Consider the following 27,635-nt stretch of genomic DNA (forward strand, 5'->3'; position numbering starts at 1 on the left):
AATATAAAATACACCAATATGTAGACATAGAAACATATATTTCATTTTAGTTTGGTGTTGTAACTATAAGAGTTCATGGTCATTAAACATAAATAATGGTAACATATTTAATTAAAACCCCCCTAAAAAACTAATAAAAAATAAAAAATTAGATATCACACTGTTATCAGGTTATGTATGAACAGAAAACAGCTTGTATGCTGCAGCTCCTCAGCATTTTAGCAGTAATGGTTCATAAAGTCAGTTGGCAGAAATCAAAATAAAGAAGAACATTTCAACAACCAATAGGACCTCAATTTAAAGACTTGCTCACATACAAATATTTAAGGTCACCAGTAATGGCAACAAGGACTTCACTCTCTATACCAAGTCCTTCAACTGAGATCACAGAGGTTGGTCTAGTATGCAGATAAAAAGTTACAGCAATATATACACCTGGGCCCCGTTCCACGAAGTGATCTTAGCACTACTATCACCTTAAATGCATAGTTATGCATAGAGTAGTTATGCACTTACGGTGATCTTAGTGCTAAGATTGCTTCATGGAACGGGGCCCTGGAAATTAATTAAGCATCACTTGAATTGTATTGCAGGCAGAAAGGAAAAAATGTTTTGTTTAAAACCAATAGAGCATATTGATTTATTAATCATCGGCTATTGGATGTCAAACATTTGGTCATTTTGACACAGTCATAGAGGAAACCCGCTACATTTTTCCATTAGTAGCAAGGGATCTGTTATATGCACCATCCCACAGACAGGATAGCACATACCACGTCCTTTGATATACCAGTCGTACAGGCAGAAAAGGCATCTAGAAGAAGTTGTCACGGCCGACATGATTTAAATCTGATATTGACATTTTTTACATTTTCTGCATCTACTGTGTATTTACAGAGATGGTATGAATAAATTACTTATGTGAAGCACATCAGTGTGATTCCAGCTCCATACATTATACATTAGTGTAAAAGTAAAGTTTGTTTTATTTAACGACGCCACTAGAGCACATTGATTTTTTATCTTATCATCGGCTATTGGACGTCAAACATATGGTCATTCTGACACTGTTTTATAGAGGAAACCCGCTGTCGCCACATAGGCTACTCTTTTTACGATAGGCAGCAAGGGATCTTTTATTTGCGCTTCCCACAGGCAGGATAGCACAAACCATGGCCTTTGTTGAACCAGTTATGGATCACTGGTCGGTGCAAGTGGTTTACACCTACCCATTGAGACTTGCGGAGCACTCACTCAGGGTTTGCAGTCGGTATCTGGATTAAAAATCCCATGCCTCGACTGGGATCCGAACCCAGTACCTACCAGCCTGTAGACCGATGGCCTAACCACTACGCCACCGAGGCCGGTACATTAGTGTAATGACAGTCACACTTTCCACTATCTTCTGTATACAGAGAACATTAATTTTAGTGTTTGGTATCCACGAAATGGAAAGAAGGAAATGTTTTATTTAATGATGCAGTCAACACATTTTATTTACGGTTGTGTGGCGTCGGACATATGGTTAAGGACCACACAAATATTGAGAGAAGAAACCCGCTGTCACCACTTCATAGGCTCTTTCCAATTAGCAACAATGGATCTTTTATATGCACCATCCCACAAACAGGATAGTACATACATTGGCCTTTGTTACACCAGTTGTGGAGCACTGATTGGAATGAGAAATAGTCCAATGGGCCCACCGATGGGGATCGATTCTAGATTGATCATGCATCAGGCGAGCACTTTACCACTGGGCTACATCCCACCCCCACAGAACAGTCACAATCTCTTGAGAAGTACAAGTCACATGGTCAAAACTAGGTGGAGCTTAAATACTTTCCAGGTGAGCACATTAGAGCTGAATATATACTTAGTTCACTGTTAATCTAGAAACTAATATCTGCATCAAAGACACTGTATCATTACAATCATGTTTGTGTTAAAACATCATTAAATGTCCCATTATGTTAAAACACTTCAACTTAAAAAGACTTGCTCACGTTAAAATATCTACATTTATGCTAGTGTTAAAATGTCATTAAATTAAAACATTTCGACTGATTTCAGTAATTGTACCAGCATTTTCTACACCATATTCTTTCAGCTCTTTTGAAACACTGGATTGAAGTGTTTTAAAGATACTGTGGCATTCCATGAAATGATTTTAACACCCATATGATGGTAATATTGAGCATACGATGCACTAACGATTTTCTTCATTAATTAATTAAACTAACCAATATAGACTGACGTCTACACTACGGCTAACATTTAGTCCCCGCATTAGGCCGACCATTCACTATGATGCAGGGCCCATATTTTCAAAGCAATCTTAGCCTATGGAATTGTAAAATCATCGTAGAGTATGACTTAACTATGGCGTGTGCTGTAATGACGTCACAACCCACGATCATCTTACGACTTTGTAGCGCTAAGATAGCTTCGAAAATATGGACCCAGGGCCCCTATCCACAAAGCGATCATAGCCCTAAGATCACCGTAAGTGCATAGCTACCTTATGCTAAGATCACTTCGTGGAACGGGGCCCTGCTAGTAATAGGAATGGCTACAGTTTGATTTACTATTTCACTTCACTAGCTAAACTACTTGACAATAAAAAATATATTGATCTAAAACACGACTACCTAAAAGGTTAAAACTAAAACGAATTGTGTTATATATCTGAGCGATTGTTGGAATCGTAGCCTAAGCCCTTTCGGCCTGCCCTCATGTACGCCTGGACTGGGTTCTTGATGCCAGAGCCACCGGGGCCTAGTCCAGACCCTGGGTTCCAGCCCATATTTTGTAACATCTTGTTCCCAATGTTCTCGTCGGAAATTGGACTCGCATGCTTTCCTATCAGACCTGAAAAAACAAAACAAAAATAACTACAAAAAAACCCCTGTTTATTTTGTCTCAAAGCATCTTGTTGATTGCAGAGTAACTGGATGTGTACAAAAAGGTTGAGTAGCCCGGCAGACTACTGGTTTTAGATATCTGGTAGCCCGAGTGAAAAATTGGTTGCCAAAACACCCCAGGCTACTGCTAAGGTCGAGCCCTGTCCTCCAAGCCCAGTTGCTGGTATCTTTAGACATAATATGAACAATCAAAAGAGGTATGGTATAGTATTAAATGTTTCATCATCAAACAGTGCACTATCAGGCAGGTAGCTAGCCAGGGCATCTAGAATTTTTATAAAATCTACTAGCCATGGGATCAGTGATTTAAAAAATGTACTAACCATGATTAAAAATTCACTAGCACTACTTCACTTTAAGTTAATACAATTTTACTAAATAATATTAATAATCAGATATGTCACCTAAAGAGGGAGATACAGCTTAAACACACTAAGATTGTGGGGTTGGACTTGGGGTAGGATGTTCATATTTACAAAACAGACTTAACTGCAACATTTGAAACACAAATTTCACTAGCCATTGGGCATGGCAATAGTAGTTATTTACTAGCCCAACATTGAATATCACTAGCCATAGGAGTGGGGCTACCATAATCTAGAAGCCCTGGAGCTACAGGTAGGCCAAAATTTAAGATATGCACACAAAGTGTGAGGATCCTGTGGAGGGGTAAGATCTGGTGTCATTTCTCATTTACCAAGGCTCACATTGAAAACGAATTTTGGTTTAGCCAATTTTCATATATAAAGAGTATTTCCTTCACAAGAATTCCTTTAAAATGTGGTTAATTTAAGGAATATTTTTTTAGCCAAAGACTAAATATTGTAGCCACTTTGTAAAAATAATTTAACAGTTGGCTAATATGTCAATGGACAAGGTAAGCCCTGTTCATATGTGTATGGAAGGAAGGAAAATGATTTATTTAACGATGCACTCAACACATTTAATTATGGTTATATGGTGTCGGAGATATGGTTAAGGACCACACAGATATTGAGAGTGGAAACTCGCTGTCGCCACTTCATGGGCTACTCATTTCGATTAGCAGCAAGGGATCTTTTATATGCACCAACACACAGACAGGATAGCACATACCACAGCCTTTGATATACCAGTTGTGGTGCATTGGCTGGAATGAGAAATAATATGTGTATGGAGGCTATTTTACACTGGTTCACTTCTTGCTTGCTGAGAATGTGATTAATTTGGACTCAAATAATGTACCCTCTCCCACCTGCATAACTGGAAATTACTTAATTTACATTTTTGTTTTGCCAAATTTCAGTGCTATACACGTATGTTTTGGCTTTGCACCTGGTAAATCAGGGCCAGAATATTTCATTCATTACTGGGAACATTTTGTTTTCAAAATGATTAGCAATATTTCTAGTCAATTGAAAACTGATTAACAACCACTGTTATGTTTTAAAATGGAGTAGTGACCTGTGAAGCTTGAGCTGCAAATCGCGATGCGATACTGAACAAAGTGTTCCCTGTGTTATCAGGATAGCATCAACAGGGCTAGCTCTGGCACTCGCCAAATTCGCCAATTGAGAATTTTAAAAACTACTGGCAAATTTTATTTTCATTTGGCAAAGGAATTTCAAGTATTAATTGATATTTTGTTACCAAATAACTGGGTATCTATAAAATTTGGAAGCGTAATATACAATTTGGCGAAATTTTCTGCTGATGCAGAGCTAGCCCTGATCAGTAATACAGCACGATATAAATATTTAGGAATGAGCCATCTGTTTATACCTTCATCGAGTGGATTTGAAGATGTAGCTTTTCTCCGCCGTTTACACTCGGTGGACATTGGGGGGAAGCTGCTGGAATGCCAGCCAGATGGATTGTAGCAGGACTGCATTTGACTCCACATCTGTCGATCCTGGATGAACCGCGTCATGGTGTAGCTCGGCATCTGTGGCAAACAAGATGACATTTTAAACTGTTTACAAACACTATATTTTCACACACACACACACACACACACACCATATAGGGATACAAAATTTATTGTGAATATAATTATTAATACTCATCTTATTAATATAATTACAATTGGAAAATTAATGTTTTCCAACTTTATTATTAATATAATTATTACTATTCATCTTATTAATATAATTACAATGGAAGAATGAATTTTTTTTTTAAACTCCTGATTCATACAGACAAGTCAGTAAATACACAACAATACAAAAATTCAATAATTATAATAAAACATGTTGTAAAGGACTGTGAAAAATACAAATATCACAGATATGAAGTACATGACGTGTTATTTTTGTATGTTAAAATTCACATTAAAAAACCTATTAATTCTCAAACATTTTAAAGTAACCTTCCTTACCTTTCCTTTTAGTTTGCGTCTTCCAAGCCTCATTTCTCGTCCATTCTTCAAGTTTAAAAAAGAGAGAGAAGATTTTAATATTTAAAACGGGTATATGAAAATATTTTAACTCAACTCAAGATTCTGCTGTTAGGTACTCATAAGAGTCACAAGTATAAAGCTGTAGATCTAAATAATCGGACTCGGGCAGCATCACTATAAACAGGAATTCTGTGTAGTTAAATGTCTCATTTACCACAAACTAATTTGGTGTCACTCACAAATACACCCATAGATGTGTGTTCATAAAGAATGTTAAAACATTTTAAAAGAAATTAAAATTTGATTAATAATTATTATAACATTTAATTTCTGATGAACAATGCATTAATCTAGTTAGCTACTGGTATATTTGAATTTTAAAAAAAAAATTTAAATGCCCATCCAAAAACATGAATCGGTGTAACTAAATGCAAAAGTTTAAGGTGTCAAAAATTTAACACCCATTCAAAGTCGTTGAGTCAAGACAAAACCAACATGCATGCAGTCCAGACTGAGTTTGGCCTAATGTTTGACCAGCTATGATCTGTTCTTACCAAGGACATCAATCGGAGTCCAGATTAAGTTTGGCCTAATGTTTGTCCAGCTGTGATATTTTTTTACCAAGACCATAGTTTGAGTCTAGACTCTGAATTTAGCCTAATGTTTGATCAGCTGTGAAACATATATGGCCACCAGTTGTAGTCTGGACAGACTCTTGAGTTTGACCAACTGTGATCTGTTCTTACTAAGGCCATCAATTTGAGTTCAGACTCTATGTTTCAAATGTTTGGCCTAATGTCTGACCAGCTGTGAAACGTGTATGTTGTTAAAGAGGCCGTCAGTTTTAGTCCAGACTCTGACTTTGACCAACTGTGTAAGTTCTTACCGAGGCCATCAGTCTGGAGACCCGTGCCTTGAAACTGAGCTGAGAGGCCTTGGGCAGATGTTCAAACGTTCCCGTGAGGATACTCTCAAAGTTGGGGTCCATCATCACATTGCTGTCAGTGACACGTTCGTTCTCCCACCACGGCACGATACCTGCTATACCACAGGCAGGTCCAGGTTCATGGAAAAAGTCACTCTGTTCATCATCAGCTAAAAAAGAAAAAAAAAAAAAGATTTTGTAAATCAAACTTTCTCCATGTTAAAAGTGGGATGTAGTTCAGAGATAAAGTGCTCACCTCATGTGCAATACAGATCTCAAAATAGCAGCCTGCGAAAAGCAATCTGTTTCTTTAGACCTAGCACAGGGCTTCTAGATTATGGTAGCCCCACTCCCATGGCTAGTGATATTCAGTGTTGGGCTAGTAAATAACTACTATTGCCATGCCCGACAGCTAGTGAATTTTTTGGAGGGTCAAGTGTTGCAGTTAAAGGAGAGGACAATTAAGGCATTGGGCCTGGTATGCATATTCAACGATATATAAAACACATTATTGCTTAATATCAACACGTATAATCATATAGTTAATTAATAAAATGGTTAAATGTGACGGCTATTATATATAACGGGCGCAGCCATTTTGTACCATCTCAGTGAGTACGCCCTCTGGTGAGCTGGTGGTTACGTAATAATTAACGTGTCATGTCAGGAATGAGCCTTAGAACTAGAGAAACACAATCTACCTGGTTTTTGCGGGATGATAAATGGTCATACATTGCAATGTTCTGTAATAATACACATCCCAGTAAGCCAGCAATAAGTATATCCAGCACTATATATATTAGTTTTCAATACAAAATAAAATACCATTTTCAAAGTGGCTACACAACAAGTCGAAACAATTAACAATGTTTTGCCCATGCATTAACCTACGTACTGAAATGATACACAGAGTTTTTCTTAGTTAATTGGTCTATGCTGTTAGTTGTTTCTACCTGTGAATCCTGATTGGCAGGTGGGTATTTGATTGGTAACCAGACGAGCCAATTAATTGACGCTGTCTAGACACAAAAATACATACCGGTATTGTGGAATATTACCTGTCGCCCCTAAAATTGTAATGGACATGGTTTATTACTGTAAATAGTTCTGTAAAACTATTGATTAAGTAGACTTTTCCATCTAAAAGCACAGAACTGACCAATTACGTAGTCCCAAAGAAAAGAAAATTATCACTTGGGTATCGTGGGTTGTCGTTTTTGCTCCAACGTAGCATATCAATAGGCCTAATTTTGTACATTTTTCCTTTGGATTATTTAACAGAGAAAAATACTATAACCCCATTTTGTTCCGTTAATGCAACTTGAAATATATTTAGTTAAATAGTTTATTATAATATTACGTCATTTATGCTGTTTTACAAGTCAGGTTGATCAAAGAGAAGCGCCTTGTCGAAAATTACTGCTTTTGTTTATACTGTACATACAGGAGATGGTCAGGAGCTGACGTCACTTCGCCCCAAGCTATCCCACCGGACGTCACAAAAACGAAACAAAATGGCTGCCCCCAGTTAGCAGGAATAATCATAGTTTTTTTATTAACTCTAAAATTACTCGTTTTTCATTTGCTAAAGTGTCAGTATGTGTTGGTGGTCCGGGTATGCATCTTTCCAACACATAAGGCTCTTGTTTGAGTTGACCATACCTTTAAATCTATTTTGTAATATGAATATCCTGCCCCCACCTCCACCCTCCAATGTTAGTGTTTTAAAGCTCTATCCCCTCTTTAGGTGACATACTGATTTAACTGTTATTTAGTAAAATTGTATTAACTTAAAGTAAAGTAGGGCTAGTGAATTTTTAATCATGGCTAGTAAATGTTCTAAATCACTGATCCCATGGCTAGTGGATTATATAAACATTCTAGAAGCCTTGCCTAGCAGGTGAAACAACCCTGCACCCTCAAGATTACCCCACCTATTGAACTCCTAAATGCTAACAGATGTCCTCATTTTCCCCATATTCCAAACCTGGTAGACCACAGCAAGACATGTTTCTTTTGACCTATATTAAAAACAATTATAATATACCGATGGAAATTACCCCCCCCCCCCCCACATATTCTAACAGTACCCCATTTAAGACCCGAAAAGACTAACTTTAATTCACTACTATAGTACATGTAGTTACATTCCTTTTATAAAACACAGAGATGTAATGTGAGACTGAATGTCAATACTGAGGAATTGACGGCTAGTAACTGTGTTGACCCCTTGTGGACTGTGGTTGTATTCAATTCCATAGCACCATACCCAAAACTTTCTTTCTGGAAGAAACACTGGTAGCCTATTTGGTAGCAAGTTTCCTCTTTCTTTCAGTGTCTTGGACACCAAACCGCCACAGTTTAATATATACAGCTAGGTGTCATTAAAGCACTATTCCTTTCATTTCCTTTATGTAAAAATAGTCTCACAAAAGCCTTCATTGTAGATGCACGAATTAATCTACTGATGTGCAATGCAGGTTGGTATCACATTCAGGGCTTCTAGAATTTTTATAAAATCCAATAACCATGGGATCAGTGATTTAAAACAATTTACTAGCCAAGATTAAATAATAGTAATAATCAGATATGTCACCCAAAGAGGGAGATAGAGCTTAAAAAAACCCCCACTAACATTGGAGGATTGGGGTGGAGGCAGGATATTCATATTTACAAAATAGACTTAACTGCAACATTTGATACATTTTTCACTAGCCGTCGGGCATGGCAATAGTAGTTATTTACTAGCCCAACATTGAATATCACTAGCCATGGGAGTGGGGCTACCATAATCTAGAAGCCCTGTCGGGCATGGCAATAGTAGTTATTTACTAGCCCAACACTGAATATCACTAGCCATGGGAGTGAGGCTACCATAATTTAGAAGCTCTGATCATATTGAAACAAACATGCATAACCTGAATACATAACACAGAGATGATTACTCATTCTATGCCATCGGACTGGAGGCTGGTTCATATCCCACCTGATGTAATGCAGGCCTCTGAAAATTGAACATTTGCGTAAGCCATTTATGGGTTACGCAAACAAAAAAGGCAACCCATTTCGTATTTACATAACTCGTCATGATCATATAAATGATATAATAAATTCAATATGTGGACGAAAAATGGGTTACGCAAACTATACTTATGCAAGTGACGCGAGAATGAAACTATCGCTATCGCAATTTTCAGTGGCCTGCAATGGGGGATTTTTTATACCAGTAGCAGCTCCAACCCAGAGTGAATACACCGCTAGGCTTAATGGGTAAGTGTAAGGCCACATACACTGAGTTTCACCCACTTCATGGGTGCCATTATGGGTGTGTCTCCCGAGCGTATGACCCCAACATGGGGGATGATTACCCAGCATGCACTGCAGGTTCCGTGTACCTCAGACTTGAGTGATACTGAGGTAGCTCAACTGACAGCAAGCATGGAGCATGGCCCTGTCAAATACATGTAGTCCCATACCAAAATGGAAATACTGTGGCTTCACCATTCATCTCATCATCATCCATGTTTGTAATGTCCACAAAAATAAAATAAAATGTCTTTGTCTCTGTTAAATGTTTGTGGCATTTTTATATATAAAAAAAATCAATAAAAATTATTCATAAATTAGTTTACATGTACATGTATCAGGCCCTTTCCCCAGGATTTTTTTAAAAGTGCTTACATTTTTCGCATCAGTGTAACACAAATCAAGCCAAAATAAGTGAAATAGTGGGGTTTTTATTTTATTTTTAAATTAAAGGAGCTCAATCATGGATTTAGTGGGCCTTATTTCTCTAACTATGCATTATAGATGAAACTTACATTCATTTGGAATACCAAACCTAGTTACTGTATGATCCAAAATATTTTAATTGAACTACGATCGAGGGAATTCCATGATACGCTTCATTTTTAAAATTTGCAACTCTTCTTGTGATGAGACATAAAAAATACGGAAAAACAGACTTGTAGTGATGAGGCTATATATACAACAACTGTATAATGTATTTTTGGATTTTATATAAACGATCGCCGTGTATAGAGACTTGGCAAATGAGGGCCGGCTATATACATGGCAAATAATAAAATATATATTATTTCATGATGAAAATAACCGCGAATACGCTGAAATAAAATAATAAACAGTCGGAACATGAACTCACCATTTATTATTATTATTATTATTATTAGGCGTGTATGCAAATTATTTTGACTGGTTCGCAAAGTGGTATTTCGGTTTTAATGTATAGCGTAAAAAACCCAGTGTACTGTTGCATGTTTTGTCATCCAAAGGTTGGCTAATTATTACTTAACCCAGTTGAATCCAGTTCTACGTGCAGGGACAAGTTCAGCCTGCCATTTGTGCGTGTGTGCACGTACGTTAATCTTGCATTTTTACAGCAAAAACTCCTCCAGATAAAACCACGCCCCTCCACCCCAAAAAGATAGTAGTAGGCTAATAATAATAATAATAATAGTAGTAGTAGTAGTAGTAGTAGTAGGAATAATAATTGTGTATTATTATTATTATTACTACACATGTATTATAATGTTGGTAAAATCACGTCGCGGTGGGGTTGGGAGGGGTGGGTGAGGGCGGTTGTTACAGAAACATTACATCAATGTAGAGGGGGACCCAGGAGTGTTCTCAGCTTTACTAGTAGCCTATAAAAAATGTATTTTGAGTTTTATTGCCCTTTGCAATTTTGAGCATTTTAGTCATATTTATTTGTGGTAAAATTAACAAGTTTTTTTTACAAAATTTAAGTAAGCAGCCTCAAAATTGCAATCAATGAAAAATTATTAAGTTCAAGCCCTGTTGTTAGTTTGTGTACTGTCCGTAGTTAGTTTCTCTTTCAGTTACTCTACCTGAGCCACTGATAATTTGTAACTGTTATTATTTATCATCATCCTTATTTATATATTTATTATTGTTAATTTTTTGTTAGTACTGTAGGGACAATATGACACTATTCATATATCTATGGAAAACATACACAAAAGGAAGGATGCACTAAATTCATATACTCCCCCACCCCGTCCCGTTAAGAAAATGCACTGTTCGTACAGTACTTAGTATGTATTCCTCCTGTTCCAGATGGTTCGGTAATATGGATCAATCAAATACATGTACTTATTTACCGCCTATATACATTTTTCTGTGAATATAGCCAGCCTTCGTATATATACAGTGTAGTCACATCGTATATAAACACCGTCTAGTTCTGTGTATTCTTTAAAAATGTAACAATTCCTATCCCAAGTCAGCTGTTATGGCATATTTTGCATAATAATGAATTTGACAAGGTGGAAAATGACAGTGTTTGTGATCCAGATGTTTAGAGTTTTTTGCATACGACTAACGATAAATTTACCTGTAGATGCAAAGGCCTAACTAGTCGGGATTGTCGACGTTTAACATGCTTCTGTTACTAAAATAAATTAATGTATAAGCTTATTGTCATTTAGTACATGTTTTTGTTATTTTTTAATAAATTATTTTCATTGGGTTTTTTTTCTATTTACCCTATGTCGCAGAGAACGGTCAAGCGTTCTCGTTACATGAGCTTGGTAAATCGTTTTGACACTGCAGTTATTTGGGGAATGCCTGTCACGTGACTCAAAATAATACGTCACACCTCTGCTCTCCAAATAGCCATTATTTTTCTCAGAATTATGGACCATACCCATAATTCAATTATTTAAAAAAAATATCAATAATAAGTGAGATATGGTGGTTATGTAGATGGTTCAATAAAGTACTTTTAGGTACGGTACAAATCAAATGAATATATATTGTCATATAATACCTTGTTGGGTCAATAATTAGGTCAACCATCTGTGAGAGCGTGTTTAATATTATTATATTATTTATTTTATATTTTTTTATTTTTTTTATTTAATTTATATCATTTATTTAATTTTATTATTATAATTATTATTTTATGCCAAATGGGATTTTTGTTAGCCATAATGAAAATGGTTTAGCCAAAATTGTTTTGTGCAGTACTGTATAGAGTATTTATATATGAATATGAAAATGCTTCTTTTTCAGCTAATTATGTACAAACTGGAATAAAACTAGTCCCTGATCAAAATCAAAGACAGCAATTGGGGTAGGGGCAGTTAATATATTACTTTGATTTTTCAGTTAGGGAGGGGGAGAGATATGTAGAGTTGAAAGCCAGTGCCCTGTGAAAACACCCATCCCAACGTCTAAGGCCTATGACATTATTTCTTTGAAATAGCAATCTTTATGTTGGTTTGAACTGCTTTCTTTTTTTTTCTTTTTCTTTTTTTAAAGTAACCCATCAATTCCCCACCTCAACAATTTCATAATTTGCGCCATGTTGTTGATTTCCGCGTCATGTTAAATGCTTGTTGTTGATTTCAGCTTGTAAAATATGTAGCCTAAAAATGCCGACTTCACGTCATTACAACTATTTACAGTCTTTTTAAAATCTAGCTAACTTTTGAGATGTTACCTTACAGTCTACAATTTTTTATAATACTTTAGCTAACAAATGTCATGATATAATATTAAATTTACATGAAGATTTAGTTGTGTGTAATCATATTGTTTAATGTCCGCGACGATGTCTCTTGACAGTGCAACATCTCGGCTGTCAAGCGTGACCTATAGGGTGTATACTACCAAATCAAATCCCATAGACGACAATAGTAACATATGTGGCTAAAACTCCTACATGCAACGTATCAATCGACACAGACGCCATGGATATAAATACTACCACCCCTCACCCTTAAAGTGAATCACAAAAAAGTGGGTGTCAAGCTGCTCATTTCTGAGATAACGGGTTGCGTCTATGACTACCCTAGTTCCGCACAAAATTTGAGTACTTTTTTTTTACAGGTACCCCACACATGTTCCAAGCACAAGGCTACTTGACACAGTGGTACTAGATGAAATAAAATTGCATACATTTTTAGCCCACATGAAACTAATTTTTTTTACAACCAACACACTCACATTTATAACCAATCACAGGACTTGTGGTGTTCACTTCTCTATCAAAAGTTGGGTGCACCTCGAACTTTGACCCAGCCGGAAGTTATTTGGTTTAGTACTACCTATATGCACACTGAGACAGCCAACTAACGGTTTCCTAATGTTCGCGAATTATGTGATTGGTTCTCAACATGGACATTGGGTTTAACATGAAGCGCATAAACCAGTCTAGCGGATGTTTTTGTTTTGCTCGCTCTGGCTGAACTCAGCCCTTAGCCTACTTGTCTTCGGCCCTGAACTAGCATGTGTATTGAAACCAACGCGCATTGTCAGTCTGTTTTTATTACGTTGGTTCAAAGACTTTACAAAGTTAAAATAACAAGCTACAGATCGTTCAGACTTTGCTTTCATACATGTTGCCGTTAAAATTAATAACCGTGATTATTAAAATAAGCAAACATTACGCTGTATTCTAGATGACACAGTTTCTCATTACCGGTTGCGAGATCGCTATTACGCCAATTGGATATTTGGTATTATTATTATATTTCAGGTGTCGGATGTAACCGTTTGTTCACATCAGAAGATAGAAAATGAATTAGCCAAAATTTTAGCCACTTTTATTAGCCATTGTTTTATTGTTGAAATAAAATATAACTTTTCTTGTATGTATCAAACAGAAGGCTGTTTCCTTTGTTGTCGAATGGGCAGACATACACAGATCAATGTTTTCAGTGTGTGTGTTTTGGGAAGGGGGTGTCAGGATAGAAACGATTGTTTGGCAACTTAAAGTTGTACTTTTAAAATGTGCTTCACCTATCGTTTATTCAGTTAAATGGTACAGTTGATTCTGTCAATTGGCATCTTCTTTGTTTGGCTTTGAAGCTTGATTGCTCAGCATAGAATCCTGTTACGCACAAGCGCCTTCCTGGTCGATTAATGGTCCCAGTAGACATAGTAAAATTACCAAACACCAATTGTGAGCAAAAGACTGGTCCATTGTTAGGTATTTAGGAAGTTTTTACCTATCATAGTGATTAGGTGTACTGTCACACAAGTTGTTTGCAAGAGGTAATTGACTGCCACTCTCATACTTGTGGTAATGGTTTTTCTAAAGCACTTCAGATGAAGGCGTAGCGGCAATTGATTTAAGGTGCTTCCACGCCGACAAGGCGCTTACTTTACGGACCAAGGCGTGTCGGGCCGCTATACCTTACAGCTCTGGGGAAACCCCTGTGTATGATTATATAAACTAGTGTCTACATTTTAAAATAAATACCTGTATGTAGATTATGTTTGTACTAACTCACCTTCTCTTCCTTCATCATTAGTAACGAGTCCATCACTTTCACTGCTGCTTAAAGAACTGCTTTCGCTAAATGAAATGAAGACAAAACGTGGATCATTTTCTAGTTTCATGAATACATAATCTGACATCTGACCTATTGTACTTTCACACGAAACACTGCATTGGTCTGAATGAACATACACTCAGCCAATGGGCTAGAATCTTCCACCATGGGTATTCTCTACCAGTTTTTATGGGGAAAGTGCCATACATCTATGTCACAGATCTGGTTACAGTATGAAAGGACAGTAGTTTTAACTTCCACACAAGTGTACAAGTACATGAACAAAACGAAGTAAATAATGAATATGTTAAGACTATCAGAAGGTTATGGTTTTACTAGACTATAGTGTAAGTACCAGAAGCAAAATTATATCTGGTTGTAAAACAAATATGTACGTGACATTTGGTGAAAATTGTTATTGGACAATTTCTCAACCTCAAGATATCCTAGGCTCACAAGATAACAGAGATCAAGATAAGACGTTTGACAGTTTTACAAATATATAGTTTTATATTACTACTTTAGAAAATAAAAAGGAATATTAAAGCACTTACTGTGAGTAACTGGACATATCCATTCCATCCAGACTGTCTGTGTTTTCACCTATCGGATGGAAGTCATTTCTGCTCTTGTTATTACGCTTTCTCTTCCCAGGTAGAATACTCTGATGGTTTGTAGCACCGGTCGTGGAGCTTGAAGGCGCGGCTGCTGTATCGCTCATTATGTTCGAGTTACTGTCCTGCAGCGTCTTGCTCCGCAGTTTATACCTGTTTACACTCGGCTCAAGGAAGACGGCCGAATCGTCGGCTTGTGGAGACGAGGAATCAAACGCCATACTTTTAAATTTCCTACGTCGTCTCGGAGGTCTCATGGGGGAGAAGTTTTCCGTAACGGAATCCGACTCCACTGGTGGGATGGGATCAGAAATGGGAACAGTGAGTCTGTGAACGTTCCTGGCCATTGTGATGTCATCAGAGTCGCTCAGCTGAGCCACAGTGTCAATGTAATCCTTGAGCGCTTCATCCAGACTGCTTTCGGAGGCCTCACTTATCACACCGCAATTCCAAATGGAGTTTGGATTGGAACGCTGTCTCTTTCCTTTGCGTTTCTTCTGCAGCCTGCGGGCCATGGTGCCGGGGGTTAGGTTTTCCGATTGTGATGACTTCTGACCTTTCATTGTCTCCTCAAGGGCAAGAGTTAGGTCCTGCACAAGCTCATCCATTCTTAAGAGCTTGGTTCTTTTTGAGAACATGCGTAGATTCTCAAATTCATTGACTATACTGTTATCCATCTGTTTGGCAATATTCTGGAACAATCCTATAACATGAATATACACACATTTATTTAATTACAGTCAAACCTTGCTATACTGCCCATTTTGGGACCCAACTGATTTTGGCGTTATAATAGAGAAGTTTCGATCACACATGGTTAGTATGACTACGAATAGGAGTTATGACGTCATTATTTTCTGCGCTTTTCTGACGTTTTCCTCTGAAACGCTAACTGTACATGTGTAATTTTCATGGATATCGAGCTTACTACACGTAAGTAAAAAACGGATACAGTCCCTAAAAAAGCATAATTATGTCAGGTGTTTAATATTTCGAAAACCTCAGATCATGAAACTTGTTAATTTAAGGTCTGTTTATTCTCTTGGTGTGAATATTTAATATACACATGTATGTCTGATTGTTTTGATAGCCAATTTTGCCATTCAACTTGGAACACTAAATGTGTTCTTATGTCAACTTGATGGTGTGAAGGAGCTGTTCTCGTTACTTTAGAAATAAAAGATTTATTTATTTATCTGTATGTCTGTCAATCAATCAATCAATCAATCAATCACTTAATTTATTTTTATTTTATTTTTTGTTAGCATGCTTGAACATTTTCATTCACCATTCTTTTCTGTGTTGTATGTGTATGGGGGGGGGGGGGGGGGATGTGTGTGTGTGTGTGTGTGTTTTTCGTTTCCAGCAATAAAATCCAGCACTTTAAAATACCCTTCTGTACTAGTAAACAGACAAAATATGTATTTTGTAAATACAATAAATTGTAATTGTTCCAGTGTGATCTGGAACTGTGCCCTCTACTATACATAACTGTTAATGTCATCGAAACCTCTTACACTAACCGTGTAAACAGTTACGGATACGTCATCATAGGTTTAACTAAATGTAGTTGTGACGCTAACTGTGTGTGATCGAAACCTCTCTAGTGAGTTTGGTGTTATTACAAGTTTTATTATTTCCACTCAGGTAAGTGTACAAAAGCTCAGTACCAGCCCCAAAGTACCCTAGTTGTTACAGAATGACAAAAAAATATGCCATATTACAGCTCTCTTTATTCTGATTGATATGCTTGCAAGTACAGATGAACAAAATGCCCAAAGAGAGGCTCAAATAGGGTACGCTATAAAACTTGATTGAAGGCTATTTGTTTAGAATTACTTAACATTTTCATAACAATTTCTTATTTTTATTTGAAAGAGCTAATGAAGTAATTTTGGAGGGTGGGGTGGGGCTTAATGTTACATATTATTTTAAAGGATTAAACAAAAATAATAAAAAATAAAAAGGTAGTAATCTTAATTTTCCATTACCGAATTGTTGAACGAGTGATTGGCAGACTACACCCAAGTTAAGCCAGCTAATGTTTCGCAAATGTTTGCAAATTATTTTGACTGGTTTCCAAAGTGTTAATTTAGTTTACTGTGTAGCATAAAAAGACCAGTCTAGTGAGTGTTAGTGAAAAGCAGTTAACTGAACATGATCTGCACGTGTACATGTACACACATGTAGTCAGCTATTTGTCACAAACTAGTAGATGGTACACAAGATCGTCTGACGGCAGTATGTACATCAGGTTGTCAAATGTGTCACCCAATGTGATGGCAGATAGCTGGGGGGGGGGGGGGGGGGGGGGGCGGAAATTTAAATACAGATGATCTGTGTTCAAATTTTTTTTACACGATGAGTGGAGATGGCAGTATACCGGAGGATGGTATAGACGAGATCTCACTATACAGGCTTGTGTGCAGGGGGAGGGTTTCGAGGGTTGAAACCCCTCCGTGCTCAAGCAATTTTTTTCTCTCTCAATATATTGGGAGCATACCTCGACCTAAACATTGGTTGCCACAGTCCAGACTCCCCTATGTTGTATTTGACCGCTTGCAGACATTAATGCTGGTTTTCCAGTTCAAATATCTGTTTTACCATCGCCACTTCGCATCGGCGGGCAAAATCAAGATGTGATTTTAAAACCAGAATTAATGTCCTCAAATGCAACATACTGTAGTTCTTCCCTAATTAACAAAGGAATAATTAAATAAAGTGTTCAGTTAGATAAATTAATTAACAAAATATATCGAAATTTCACAAGCAAACTTTCTTCACTATTATGACTATATCGGGGAGGGATCAAAACTGGTGCGAGCGAACTTTATGAGGGTCGAGCGAACTTTATGAGGGTCGAGCGCTGAGTCATACTCCTCCATAAAATATATCGACAAAAATTTAAAAAATCTTATTCTCAGTATTATTCTGATTAAACAGGCTGCAGGGTGGGTTCGACCATCCCCCCATCCCTGCTATGGGTGAGTATTACTGTTTTATTTATATACTAACTAATGTGTTTTTTTTCAACTGCACATAAAATTACAGTATTTCTGTTATTTTCAAAACAGATTTCCTATTCTTTTTATGTCAAGCGAAACTGGAAAGTGGAATTATTCATTTTGATCGATTAACGATGGTTACAAAGTCAAAATTAGTAAAGAACGCCATTTTTATTAACATTGTACCAATTATACTCACGGTAATCATTATTAACAAAAGCCTGCCGTGAGTTTCCAGTCTGACAACATTAATTTAAGCTCACAGTAAACATATTTATACCATAAAAGGTTCCAAATCAATTTCGGCACGCCATATTGTTTTGATTCTCGAGGTTAGTCACGTGACATATATTGAGGTCACGGGACGACGGTTGCGTTGCTATTGTGTACTGCCTACTGTTTTGATCAGCTACCAACCAAGTTATTGTACTGCAGAAATTCAACGAAAACATCATGCCGCTGGGAACGAACATTAACCAACACTTCAAAAAGAACTTATTTACATACAGCGAGGCAAGGTAAATATTTAGATATAATAATTCACAGATTAATGTATTTTGTTGAAATGTTTTGTCAAAGTAGCCTATACATTTCTAATGCCTATGACGTTTGTATGTTGTTGGGGCAGACCATAATGAATGAACAGGCGCGTTTGCAGGAATTTTAGCAGGGGGATTAGACTCTGGCGAGCGAAGTTTAACGGGGAGGGGAGGGTGGGTGGGTTGGGTTGTCGTGTCATCGTGTCATGACCCCCGGAATATATATATATATATTTTTTAATTTGCTTGGGGGTGGGGGTTGGGGTTGCTGCGGGGGTGTTAAAGCCAGTGTACAACGATATTTAAAAGATCCTTTGCTACAATGTAGCGGGTTTTCTCTCTAAGACGACTAGTATATGTCGAAATTACTAAATGCTTGACATCCAATAGCCGATGATAAATCAGTCAATGTGCTCAAGTGGTATCGTTAAACAAAACAAACGTTTTCCCTCTCTAAAAAAATACCGCCCCCGCTCCTGTACCAATAGAAGTATTAATGTTGGTAGTTGTAGTAGCAGTAATGTCTTGATGACTCAAGCTGTAGTAGTAGCTGTGTTGTCAGGGCCGTAGGGCAACTGAGTAGTTAATAGTCTAAAAAGCGAATTTTCTTTAAGTTTCTATATTTTTTCCAGTTTTTGACCACCCCCCCCCCCCCCCCCCGCTAGCTACGGCTCTGGTTGTAGTAGTAATAACAGTAATAGTTGTGGTAGTAGTTGTTCAACTTGAAGTTATTGTTATGGTAGTAATAGTTGTGGTTGTGGTGGTGTACTTAATATTCTTTCCAAACACTCGTTTTAACGTGTGTGTTTTTTGTTTTTTGTTTTTTTTATTATATTATATTATATACACATCCATTGGTGAGAACATCATTCGTTATATATGATATCACACACCAATATCACACACGTGTGTTATTGATTTAAAAACATATGACTGGCTGCTCCTAGGTGATGACCTGGTCGCTACAGCCATACCATCAAAATTGATAGCTTGGGCACGTAACTATTCCTGTATCAACAGAACATATTTGGAAATGATCAAAGACTTCCACGTGAATAGAAATACACATTTTTGTAGACATTCATTTTTCCGATGCTGAATTAGGCCTGTGATTTTTCTCGTGATTTTCTTGTAAACACGGGGCGGGACGTAGCTCAGTGGTAAAACGGTATCTTGATGCGCGGTCAATGCGGGATCGATCCCCGTCGGTGGGCCCATTGGGCTATTTGATGTTGCAACCAGTGCATCACGACTGTTATATCAAAGGCCGTGCTAAGTGCTATCCAGTCTGTGGAATGGTACATATAATTAAAGGATCCATGGCTGCTAATGGAAAAATGTAGACGGTTTCCTCGCTAAGATTATATGTCGAAATTACCAATGTTTGACGATGATTAATAACTCATTTGTGCTTTAGTGGTGTCGTTAAACAAAACCAACTTCTCGTAAACATTATTGACTTTTGTTTACTGGACTTAATTCTTACTATATGCAGTGTAACTTAGTACCGGAAGAAATAACTAACCAAATTGTCCAATGTCACGACTATAAGCCTTTAATTATATCCAGATTTGTTTCAATATTACAGAAATGGTTACTTTTTGTGTCTACATATAGAAGGAAGGAACTGGGGGGGGGGGGGGGGGTATTTGACGACGCACTCAACACATTTTATTTACGGTTATATGGCTTTGGACTTATGGTTGAGAACCACACAGATATTGAGAGAGGAAATCCGCTGTCGCCACTTCATGGGCTACTCTTTTCGATTATCAGTAAGGGATCGTTTATATGCACCATCACATAGACATGATAGCACACGGCCTTTGATGTACCAGTTTTTGTGCACTGGCTAGAGCAAGAAATAGCCCAATGGGCCCACTGACGGGGATCGATCCCAAAGCGACCTCGCACCAAGCGAGCGCTTTACCACTACATCTCGCCCCAAATTTAAAGGGACTCACTGTCTTTAGTTTGTTGCCATTTTGTTAATATGTTGCCGACTAACAGAGACGTTTTTATGACTAAAATACACCAGGCGCTTGTGTAGAGGAAGGGTTTTGAGGTGATGGTGGTGGGTGGTGTGTGTGTGGTGTGTGTGTGTGTGGGGGGGGGGGGGGGGTCAGGCTTCAAGCAAATTTCCTTCTTTTTATTTCAATATATTTTTCGGAGGAGCATGTCTTGACCCCCTATAAACGTCGCTCGCGATCGCCACAGTCTAGACCCCCTCTGCACACGCGCCTGTATATAACGTATTAAATATATTTTTCCGCGTAAAATGTATGTGGCTTTTCATACTATATATGTTTGAAATCGTCCTAGTTTTTCCGTATGTATATTTTTCGTACGTACGAATGCAGTTTGGGCTACTTAAAAACATTAGGATGAGAAACACATTGATTATACAGACACCGATTTAATATGTAATTTTAGTCATTAAAATATGTTCGTACACCCAGGTTGTTGAGAGCATCATTCGTTATTTTTAATAACACACACATATAATTTATGTGTGATGACCCGGTCGCTACAGCCAATGAAAACAGAACGATCAAAATTGATATCTTAAGCATGCAACTGTGTACATATTAACTATGACCAGGTCGCCAGTGCCATACCATCCAATGAAAAAAAAAAAAAAGATAAAAAAAAAGATCGATCGAAATCGATTTCACTGTGACGTATATAGTTAACCTAACATTGATTTGTGTGACACGTAAGTTAGCTATAAGCGACAGGGCTGTGAATAAGTTTTTGAGGATATATAAAAACTAGAATAAGTACATTCGTGTCGTTTAGATACCATTTATTTTTCAATTCGTTTAAAAATGTACCTAACTCGCTTTCGATCGTTAGATACATTTTAAAACAACTCGTAAGATATGTGGCAACTAACGGTCCCTCATGTAGTACATGTATTGTTTTTTTTTTGGTCAGAAACATCATTACAATGACAGCAGACTCAGAACACGCTTTAAATATTTATTTGATAATTGAACGATTAATTTTTGCCATTGGGTTTACTTTACATAGAGAGGAGGCGGAACGTAGCCCAGTGGTAAGCCGATCGCTTGATGCACAGTCGGTCTGGGATCAATCCTCGTCGGTGGGCGCATTGGGCTATTTCTCGTTGCAACCAATGCACCACGATTTAAACCTAATCCAACATAATAAAACCGAGCATAATAATATAATATATAATATTGCCAGAGCCCATTTGATTGTATTCGGTCTTCTCGTCCGCTCTCATCGTAAAGAAATTGGGGGGGGGGGGGGGGGGGGGGAGAAGAAGAAAAGAAATCCAAACAGTTATGCGAACTTATCAAATAGATCTGTTACAAATACATGTTACATGGCTACATACTGAAGCTGTTGTTACATTGTGGTGGGTAATAAATAACTATCTCCGAGTTTGATGATTACTAACCTTTTTTTTGTAGGGTACCAGTTTATTCACGGATGCACCCTATGATTCCTAAAGGTTATACTATGGAATGGAAAACAGACATGAAAAACAGAGAGCTAATTATAAAGGTAATAATTACATTGGCGTAGGATGCGAGGTGGGGTGGGGGGAGGAGGGGGCCGTTAAGGCGCTTGGATCCCTAATAATGTGAGCTTGTTCTTACCTTTGTTATCACACAATATTTATGTTTTGTGGGCAACAAATCTAATTAACACTGGAGTAGGAAGCGGGGGGGGGGGGGGGGGGGCATGGGGAGGAGGCATGTGCCCCCTCCGTTTCTCTATCCGGTGTGTGTGTGTGTTCCTACGCCACTGAATTAGTAGCCTATTTAATGCCAGGCTGTGACCCGAGTGGTGGGCTACCCGGGCTTCCGAATCCATAAAGAAACACAACCCAATCTGTACCTCATACCAGAATTATTTTTTAAAAGTGTTTTTTTGCTTTTCTTTAAAAAAATAATTATAGTTAGGCTTATGGTAAAAGAAGAAGAAGAAGAAGAAGAACTCTTTTAGAAATACAGTTTACAAAAAAAAAACATGGGTCAAGATATAAATGAAACTAACAGCCAGTTTTAAATTATATATTTCTAGATTTTGTATTTATATACTACTCAAAAGAATTTAAGGGTCAAAAATTTATAACCAAATAAGTTTCAGAGTGTATTAGATTGATGATGTAAACTACACCATATTTGTTCCATATTTACAAAAAAACGTCACTGTATACAAGAAAGTCACATGACATGCTGTCAAAGTTGAAGGTTGTCAAACATGGATTTTACACATTAGAACATTCGTTTAATAGTGTGTGAATCCACCCCTGGCGCGAATACACTCGACACATCGTTGCCTCATGCTGTTGATCAGACGTCTGAAGAACTCTTGGGGAATGGCCTGCCACTCTGCCATAAGAAGTTGACCCAGATCATGAAGGTTGGCCGGAGGGGCATGGTTATCCCGAACTCTCCTGCCTAATTCGTCCCAGGCGACTCTATTGGGGCCAAGTCAGGGGAATATGCTGGCCAATCCATCCTGGCGATACCTTGTTGTCTGAGAAAGTCCGTTACCACCCTGGCGCGGTGGGGTCTGGCATTGTCATCCTGCAGAACTGCCCCGCCGCCAATCTGCTGAAGGCCTGGGAGAACCAACGGCCGGATAATCTCATTCAGATAGCGGATTCCATTCAGATTGCCATCCACCACATAGAGGGGGGGTCCTGTGGTGGATAGAGATGCCACCCCACACCATGACGCTGCCACCACCGAACCGGCGACGTTGTCTAACGTTAACGTCAGCGAAGCGCTCCCCAGGACGTCTGTAGACACGAACCCGACCGTCGTTGAACTGGAGACTAAACCTGGACTCGTCAGTGAACATCACTCGACCCCAATGAACATGTTGCCACCGCAGATGAAGCGTGCACCAGTGACGTCTGGCCGTTCTGTAACGTGGTAGGAGTGGTGGTCGAACAGCCTGGCGACGGCAGCGTAGATTATTGGCTCTCAGATGATTGCGTATGGTTTGATCAGACACTCGAGTTCCAGTCGCAGTCCGCAGATTGTCATGTAATCGGCGTGCAGTGGTTGTGCGTTGACGTAGAGCCATATAGGTGATGTAGCGGTCCTCTCTATTTGTAGTGCTTCGGGGTCTTCCCGAACGTGGACGATTTCGAACAGAATTCGTTGCTTGGTACCGTTGCCACAGTCGGCCAACGACACTCTGACTGACACCAAGTCTCAGAGCAACATTTCTTTGCGTATTGCCATCCTGAAGCCAAGCAATAGCCCTTCCTCGATCTTCGATAGTCAGTTGAAGTCGTACCATTGTCGAATTTGGAATATGCACCGTACACGAAAGCAAGCTCCAATTATACGAAAATTTAGCATTGGAAACATGGAATACACGTGCAAAGCGTGCAAATGAAGCGCTTTGTGAAAAAGCAAGTTATGGGCACTTAGCAGACCTTTCGCTTTCGCCCTAATTTACGTGCAAATGTAAGCATGTTTTCGCCATTAGAACTAGTCGACAGTGTCAATGACAGTGGATTTTAATTCATTTATGGGTTGCTTAGACCCACTTTCGTCAAAATGGAACAATACCATGCGTGACATTATGGTCTAGCTAATATAATTGACATTCAGAAAATAATGTCGAAAATATCGTCTGACCCTTAAATTCTTTTGAGTAGTATATATACAAAACAAATCTCCAGCTAGTAGAGGAAGATATACAGCGAAGAACATTAAAATATAGTATTTGTAGCCTAGTATTACTCCATGAGCCAATACGGTTTATCGGTATCATTTTGGGGAATAAGGCTCATTGTAATTTTTAGCAAAATATGTGTATCTAGGGTTGGAAAATAGGAATAGTGGTATGAACCAATAGGGAAAATGTCATTTCAAATTCCATGAGCCGACATTCTTTACTATGAGTAGGTTATTTCTATTTTATACATGTTATTTGACCGATTGATTGATGCGATGTGAAATGGTGTTGGCTTACTCTTTGTCTGATTGGTCGATTGGTTGGGTTGCCTGATTGGCCAGTTGATTGACTGAGTGTTCGATTGGTCGGTTGACTGATAGATTGATTCGTTGATTGGTTGATTTCCAATTAATTTCATTTTAAACTATTTTCATATTCGTAACAGAATGCAAAAGCGGGCGGAGTCCCCCACTATGAGCATGACGAAAGGCTATTTTTGGAAAAACGTGAACAGATGTACTACAACGTGGAATCCCGCAACCGAGTGGAGAGCAAGTACCCACCGCCCATCGATCGCTGCAAGCTCCTCCGACCCGACTTCGAGCACCAGACGTCGAAATACCAGAGTGAATTAATGCAGAGAACATGCCAACCATTCAAATGACGGACTGGCAGAAACGTCACATGACAGATTAATAAACATTTCACGGCAGTATTATTAGTAAACCATTTAGCATGAAATACAAGATTGCCTGTGTACGGCGACGGGTTTATGTAGTTTGTATTTTTTAACAGCCGGGTCACGCAGTAGTTGATTGTTTAAAGGCAGAGTCACAACGACTCCGTGACTTGAAATATACACAATGGGTACGTTTCTGTAAATAGTTGGTATTTGGCCTAAAATTTGTGTTTCCGAGAACGTGCCAATATATTTTAGGTAGATAGTCGGCTTTTTAATTAGTATTATATACATAATTTTTTTTTAACTACCATTAGCCCTACAATTGAAAACAAATACTTTGAACATTTTTAGGGTCGCTCCCCACTTTTGTTTTAGGTAGGATCAGGTTCACAGAAACTCACAATTAGTTTTAGTCCTGACCTAGTCCACGTAAAGTTTTGTAAACCATGGATCAATTTTTATTTGTAAATTAAATACATTGGCGTAGCCAGGATTTCATACTGAGGGCCACCCACATGTGGGGTGGGGAGGCAACCACACTGTATATTAGTCGTGTTTAATATGGGGCGAAAAAAATTGTAAAAGGTGGTGGACTAAAAAAAGAAAAGAAGAACAAAAAGATATATGATTTAGAAGCATCCTCCCCCCACCTCTGTCGGTGAATAAACATGCATATGTATTTTTAATAAGTAAGCTGCAAACCATAAAAAAGCAAATCAATAATACAAACCGAATCCGAAATGTTCGTCAAATACATCACGGTAAAAATTAAAAGAAAGCGGGGTGGGTGTGGGGTTCCGATCATTTAGAGTGGGTGGCTGGCTTTAAGTGTTATAAAACGTTATATGGGAAGAGGAAGATAAAACAAGACGATCCCAATTTCACAGAACACCGTAAGCCTAGTTTTACACGTAAACGTAAATCTACGACTAAACCACAATTAATTTTTATTACTATTATAGTACAACAAATATAGTTAAAAGTACACGTATGCCATTTTCTTTTGTCCTTAAAATGCTTATCTTTGTATTGATGAAAATTTCTTCGTGAAATAGATGCCGAAGACTTGTAAATGTATGCCCGGTATAACTGCTAGTCGCAGACGTAAACTTACGATGTTTTGTGAAATAGGCGCCATATTTTGTGTTAAGAAATCGTTGAACAACTGCCGCGTGACCCTACATTTACAAAACGTAATGTTATTTTGAAATCTACAGTCATTCTTAAAATACATTACATCATGTTTTTATGTGTTAATCTGAATTTTTTGAAGAACCTTTTTTGGTTAATTTGTTTGTATATAGTACAATAAATATTTCACTTATTTGTAGTATTAGCGACATGGTGATTAACTTATTATCTTAGGCCTACTTATCATTGGTATTAGAGATGTAAATAATCATGACGGCTATTCTAGAAACAATCACATTGGGTGGAGGCAATTATTTTTATAGTTGTTGTTCTTGTTGTATATATATACCCGCTACTCATAAAATAAAATGTTATTTAATCCATGTATGTATAGGCCGGGAACATGATGTGGCAGTTGTGACATAAATGTAAGGGTGCCTCACACCTCCCCATGTAATCATTTCACGAATAGCCGTAAGATAATGATATTACATTGCGATAAACACATTTTACACACATTAAAGAAAACAAAAATATAAAGAAATCTGTGGTTGTGAATAGTCCGTTATATGCTTCCGTTTTCCGCGTTCATTCTGTGCCAGCGCTGCGTCAAAATAAAAAGGAAAAAAGAAAGGAAAAAAAAAAGGAAGGAAGAAAGCTGCGCTCATGGAGAACGACACATATATGTAATCATGCAAATATCTGACCCAGGTCAAGCCCTGTCTGTACCATTAGTGATTAATGATAAACATAACATTTTACATACCTGTACGTACAATAATGTTGTGTTGTTTTTTCTTGCCAACGATTACAGTATTATTAACATTGGTATTCAGATACTTGTGTTATATTTTATAATTAATTGTTTCTAGTTAATGTTGAAGCAACGACAGTATTATTCATCTGTTGTCTGTTTTGCTTGGCTGCTTCACTATAAATACTGGTGTTATAAGAATTAAATCATTTTAAATTTATTTTTATTGTGTGTGTGTTTTAAAAATGTTAGTGTCATTTATGAAAGAAAGGAAGGAAATGTTTTATTTAACGACGCACTCAACACATTTTATTTACGGTTATATGGCGTCAGACATATGGTTAAGGACCACACAGATTTTGAGAGGAAACCCGCTGTCGCCACTTCATGGGCTAATCTTCATGGGCTAATCTTTCCGATTAGCAGCAAGGGATCTTTTATTTGCGCTTCCCACAGACAGGATAGCACAAACCATGGCCTTTGTTGAACCAGTTATGGATCACTGGTCGGTGCAAGTGGTTTACACCTACCCATTGAGCCTTGCGGAGCACTCACTCAGGGTTTGGAGTCGGTATCTGGAAAAAAATCCCATGCCTCGACTGGGATCCGAACCCAGTACCTACCAGCCTGTTGACCGATGGCCTAACCACGACGCCACCGAGGCCGGTTGTCATTTATGATTGCATTGTT

General features: G+C 38.0%; 2 protein-coding genes across 2 annotated transcripts; one reads left to right on the forward strand and one right to left on the reverse strand.

Moving 5' to 3' along the window:
- Positions 1-1,653: 1,653 nt before the first annotated feature.
- Positions 1,654-18,487, reverse strand: LOC121372082 (G patch domain-containing protein 2-like). Its single transcript, XM_041498344.1, has 7 exons — positions 18,366-18,487; positions 15,102-15,864; positions 14,506-14,570; positions 6,188-6,396; positions 5,281-5,325; positions 4,686-4,848; positions 1,654-2,871 (listed from the first exon to the last, which is right to left on the reverse strand). Exons 2-7 carry the CDS (start codon positions 15,836-15,838, stop codon positions 2,681-2,683), a joined length of 1,410 nt encoding a protein of 469 aa, XP_041354278.1. The 5' UTR covers positions 15,839-15,864; positions 18,366-18,487; the 3' UTR covers positions 1,654-2,680.
- A 43-nt stretch (positions 18,488-18,530) lies between these two features.
- Positions 18,531-27,165, forward strand: LOC121370243 (testis-expressed protein 43-like). The gene is made up of 3 exons (XM_041495367.1): positions 18,531-18,684; positions 22,146-22,239; positions 24,824-27,165. Exons 1-3 carry the CDS (start codon positions 18,620-18,622, stop codon positions 25,040-25,042), a joined length of 378 nt encoding a protein of 125 aa, XP_041351301.1. The 5' UTR covers positions 18,531-18,619; the 3' UTR covers positions 25,043-27,165.
- Positions 27,166-27,635: the final 470 nt, after the last annotated feature.

This window comes from Gigantopelta aegis, chromosome 4 (assembly GCF_016097555.1).
Source record: "Gigantopelta aegis isolate Gae_Host chromosome 4, Gae_host_genome, whole genome shotgun sequence".
Classification (NCBI taxonomy): domain Eukaryota; kingdom Metazoa; phylum Mollusca; class Gastropoda; order Neomphalida; family Peltospiridae; genus Gigantopelta; species Gigantopelta aegis.

What these genes read in the sequence shown, in the direction of transcription:
- LOC121372082 (XM_041498344.1), bottom strand. Translation starts at nt 15,838, where the DNA reads ATGGATAACAGTATAGTCAATGAATTTGAGAATCTACGCATGTTCTCA. An exon ending in GATATGTCCAGTTACTCACA is followed by an intron (nt 14,571 to 15,101) that starts GTAAGTGCTTTA and finishes CATTTCATTTAG; the next exon opens with CGAAAGCAGTTCTTTAAGCA. An exon ending in TTCAAATCCACTCGATGAAG is followed by an intron (nt 2,872 to 4,685) that starts GTATAAACAGAT and finishes TTGTTTTTTCAG; the next exon opens with GTCTGATAGGAAAGCATGCG.
- LOC121370243 (XM_041495367.1), top strand. Translation starts at nt 18,620, where the DNA reads ATGCCGCTGGGAACGAACATTAACCAACACTTCAAAAAGAACTTATTT. An exon ending in TTTACATACAGCGAGGCAAG is followed by an intron (nt 18,685 to 22,145) that starts GTAAATATTTAG and finishes TTTTTTTTGTAG; the next exon opens with GGTACCAGTTTATTCACGGA. An exon ending in ACAGAGAGCTAATTATAAAG is followed by an intron (nt 22,240 to 24,823) that starts GTAATAATTACA and finishes TATTCGTAACAG; the next exon opens with AATGCAAAAGCGGGCGGAGT.